We start from the raw sequence: 4,460 nt of genomic DNA on the forward strand, positions 1-4,460 counted from the left end.
CTTACATCCTCAGACGTCCTGCAGTACGTTCTGTGGCTGGTGCTGAAAACCTGGGCAGCTCCGCTGGGTTTAGAACCATAACAGCTTTGACTCCCTGAACCCTTCCTTCGGGGAGGGGAGGGTAATGGGCAGCACAAGCCTGCTAGGAGAAGTCTTTGGGACTGAGCCTTTGTCTGAGACGAGGCAGGTGTGGCTCATGTCCTGGGAGTTACCCACCTGCTCTGTGACTCCTCACCATCGTCCCGGCCACCACTGATGGCCTCCTCGCGAGCCTGTGGAGGCAGAGTGGGGGACGTAGTGTAGGAGTCGGTGCCCTGCAGGGGGCAAGAGCAAAGGTGCTCTCCAGCAGAAGCAACATCACTCCCTGAAAGACTCTTCATGACAAACTTTAGCTCTTCAGCCTGGCACATGCTGACCACTAAAAGTCATTATTTCTAGAAAATCGGACTGTCCTCCTAAGGATCCTTTGATTGTGTGTTTGTGGAAAACAACAGCCAAAGAAAGCGATGTGCACAGGCCTATGTATATTTAGTTTACGGTCTGAGTTAAGGGGACATTCACCCCATTTCTCTTCCTCATTTTCAGATCTTGGCAGACCCTGACCTCTCAATCGCGCAGTTCAGGGCTTGGCCTTCAGCCGACAAGAAATGTCTGTGCCAAGCAAGAACGACTTGCTGCGGCAAGTCAGAATCAATCCGGCATCCCTCCCTCCCTTTTTTCCTCCCCGTTTGACCTTTGGGGCTCCAGTTTCCTGCAAGTAGTGAATTATTCATATTTGCACATAGATATCAAATTGGCCCTTCCCAGGTTGCCAGCGGGGTGGGGCAGGCAGGCGGCTTTGTTCAGAGTCTGTAAATAGGAGGAGGCACCTCCTTGTGGAAACTCCTACAGGTGGGTGACTGTTTTTGCTAAGTCATCCTGGGGGTGCTCAGAGCCCCACTGTGAAACCCTGCCTGTCCTTCCAGGCTCCTCCTTCCTCCCCACCCCTTTAACAGACCCTGAAGTCGGCTCCGCCATTCTGCAGGCCTCACTCTGCCCCTTCACCATGGCTTACATAGCCAAGTCCTTCTACGACCTCAGTGCCATCAGCCTGGACGGGGAGAAGGTAGATTTCAATACGTTCCGAGGCAGGGCCGTGCTGATTGAGAACGTGGCCTCGCTCTGAGGCACGACCACCCGGGACTTCACCCAGCTCAACGAGCTGCAATGCCGTTTTCCCAGGCGCCTGGTGGTTCTTGGCTTCCCTTGCAACCAATTTGGACATCAGGTGAGGGGTGCCTTGTCGCGTACCCGAGGAGCTGGGTTGCTGAAGCTTTGGTAGGCTACGGGGAGGGGGAGAGGGACCGTGTGTCGCAGCGTCTGGAATCGTAGGTACATTTTGTTAATCCCGGTCTCTGGGTACAGGTGGCTACCCAGAGGAAGCATGCGAAGTTCTGTCTGTGCTTCAGCGCCGGGAGGGTGGGGGGGTTTGTTGTTTATTGTCTTCCCATATGCTCCACGAGGGCTGGTACCGGGTCTGCTTTTCCCTCCACTGTCGAGAAGGCACTTGGTAAATACCCGCGGAGCGGATAAGTGGAGGAAATAGAAGATCAACAATCAAACCAGGTTTGAGCTGACCCAGGAGACCTGAGTTCTAGCTAGACGCGGTTCTGCTGTTTTAGTTTCTTCATCAGTAAATGGGTGGGGAGGGGATAATGCCACTTATAGGATGATTGTGAGGTTCAGAGGGTAAGAGATACAAAAATAACTTTAAAAATATAAAGTAATATGCAAGTGAAAGCAAAAGCAACTGTATTATTTAGGTTGAAGGACTTTGTTTTAAATCAGCCGAGTGGAGAGTGATTTTCGTGGAAAGCTGAGGGTGTGCAATGTGCACGGGTCTCCTGTGGGTGTCACGTGCACCTCTCTGCCTCTGATTTTTTTCTTTTTCTTTTTCTTTTTTGGTGTGTGTGTGTGTGTGTCCCATTTGGGGATCAAATCTCTGTCTCTGATTACTGGGTCAAGTTTTAGATCTTCAGCCCACACACCTCAAGTTGTCTTTTAGGGATTCCTCTATTTTCACTTATCATTTTAACAGCACCAGCAGGCAGAATGTCCTCAAGTGAACCCTCTAATTATTACCCCCTCAGTTCAATTCACAGTGGCGTGAAGGCAAGGACTTGATTAGCCGACATACAGCAGGAAGGCTGAAGTGTTATTGGCTGTGACAAACCTGAGCCCAGACCATCACTGCTGTCATCGTTCTTTCCCTGTCTCAGTCTGTTTCTAGGCTTGGCCAGGGCTGGAGAGGGAAAGGGCAAAACATCTTTAGGGGTGTCTCTTTGGCCCCAGAGTTGCCTCCACCCTTACACCATCACTTCAGGCTAGCTAGTGGCTGGAGGGAATCCGTAACCTGCTGGTAGCCGGCCGGCCATTTGCGTTAAGAGATAAGGAGTCTAATAGCGATCACCTTTGGGCTCAAGGTGTCATGATGGCCTGGAACTGACTGTACTGATTGGTTCTAGTAGGTCAGAGGCAAGAACTTTCTCCCACAGGGAGATATCGGACTCTTAGACCCAGGGGGAAGGGTGGAAAATAAGGGTTTCCATGGGCCTTTGGGGGTTGTCAGGGGTGGGTAATGCCGAGTGGGGACAGGACAGGGATGGGGCGGGGGGTGGACAGGTAACAGGCTCAGAGCTAAAGCCTTCAAAGCTGAGTCCAGCGAGTGAGCGTGAGAAGTCTTGAAAGAGCAGTCTGGAAGTAAAAGGAATGATAACTACACATTTACAAACTTTAACCCTCAAGCACGCACTTAACTTTCCTATGGCCTGGCCTATTCCAGAACCCTGAACACCCTACCCGGTTGAATACATCCCTGTCGGTCACCGAGCAATTCCACTTAGGGTACATCCACTATTATCTCTAACTTATCACCCTTAGCTTGAGAAAATGAGCAGGATAGAGACAGAGGCTATACTCAACACTCACATGTAATTAGAAGCAACAGAGGCAAAATCAGGGCAGAGGGAAAGGGAAGGTTTGGCTGGACGTGTGTGGGAGTGTGAGTGTGAGTGTGAGTGTGGGGGGGAGCAATGGAAGGGAGAGTTCTAGGTGGCATCACCTAAGCCTCCTTTTCCTTTCTTTCTACTGCCCTGAGCTCAAGGTTGCTTGAAGTTTCAGACAGATACCCTAAGAACTGTTCAGGGTCGTTCAGCAGTTCGAAAGTGCTAAGTCATTCACTGTAAGAACAGCCTAGCTAGGAACTGCAAGAATTTTCAGGAATGGCCTAGCAAACCATCAAACAATAGCTGTGCGTGAGGAATCTCCAAGTCAAGAGTAGGACAAAGCTAGTGAAGAAGGAAAGAGAAAGAATAGAGTGGGGGTGGGGGGCGCTACGTAGAAGAGAATGATCCTGGGAAGGGAGTACAGGAGGGTGAAAGATTTTTGTGGATCCTTCATTTCCGCCTTCCCTCTTCCATGTTCTGTGTCTCTTTCCTCCCCCAGGAGAACTGTCAGAATGAGGAGATCCTGAACAGTCTCAAGTATGTCCGCCCCGGGGGTGGATTCCAGCCTACCTTTACCCTTGTCCAAAAGTGTGAGGTGAACGGTCAGAACGAGCATCCTGTCTTCGCCTACCTGAAAGACAAGCTCCCCTACCCTTATGATGACCCGTTTTCCCTCATGACCGATCCCAAGTTCGTCATTTGGAGCCCGGTGCGCCGCTCCGATGTGGCCTGGAACTTTGAGAAGTTCCTTATTGGGCCGGAGGGGGAGCCCTTCCGCCGCTACAGCCGCACCTTCCCTACCATCAACATCGAGCCTGACATCAAGCGCCTCCTCAAAGTTGCCATATAGGCCCGAGCGGCTCAGCACGCAGATCTACTCCATCCAGCCCTGCTATCTTTCCTTAGGGTCCAGTGTGCCCGCAGGAGACCCTGCTGGACCAAAGCTTCCCCTCGAAGAGCCTTGCCCTTCCAGTCCGCCTGTCTCCCTTCCCTCCCCCACCTTCGGGTTGGTGATTCCACTTGGAGCTCCAAGACTTGGGTGGCTCTGGGCCTTCGCAGAATGATGGCGCCTCCCTAAACTGTGTGGGCGGTGTCTGAGAGGTGTGAAGGGCTTAGAGCCACGCTGCTAGATGCATCCAATAAAGGGCAGGCATGCAAATGGCCAGGCTCTCTGTGTCTCCTTCCTTGACGGAGCGTAGAGGGATGGTACAAAACCGCAGGTGGGACAGAGAGCTGGCAGCACACAAAGGCTTGATAGAGGGAGGCTCTGATCAGGGGGACACCCCAATGACTGTTCAGCCTCTGGCCAGGGTCTGTGGTGGCAGGTGCAGTCGCCGGAAGTGTGAATTGTATTATTAAATCCGAGAACGGAAGGTGGCGGGGGAGGGGGTGGTAACGGGAGGTAAAGGAGAGGAAAAGACAGCGGGCCTTTCAGTGGAGAGTACTGGGGGGTTCGTTAGAGGACTTCAATCAGGA

The 4,460-nt window shown here is 52.2% G+C and overlaps 1 protein-coding gene across 1 annotated transcript; it reads left to right on the forward strand.

Annotated features, from left to right (window-relative positions):
* Positions 1-992: 992 nt before the first annotated feature.
* On the forward strand, positions 993-4,123 carry GPX2 (glutathione peroxidase 2). Its single transcript, XM_008700888.2, has 2 exons — positions 993-1,267; positions 3,484-4,123. The coding sequence occupies exons 1-2, from the start codon at positions 1,046-1,048 to the stop codon at positions 3,832-3,834; spliced, it is 573 nt and encodes a 190-aa protein (XP_008699110.2). The 5' UTR covers positions 993-1,045; the 3' UTR covers positions 3,835-4,123.
* Positions 4,124-4,460: the final 337 nt, after the last annotated feature.

This window comes from Ursus maritimus, unplaced genomic scaffold (genome assembly GCF_017311325.1).
Source record: "Ursus maritimus isolate PB19 unplaced genomic scaffold, ASM1731132v1 scaffold_25, whole genome shotgun sequence".
Taxonomy (NCBI): domain Eukaryota; kingdom Metazoa; phylum Chordata; class Mammalia; order Carnivora; family Ursidae; genus Ursus; species Ursus maritimus.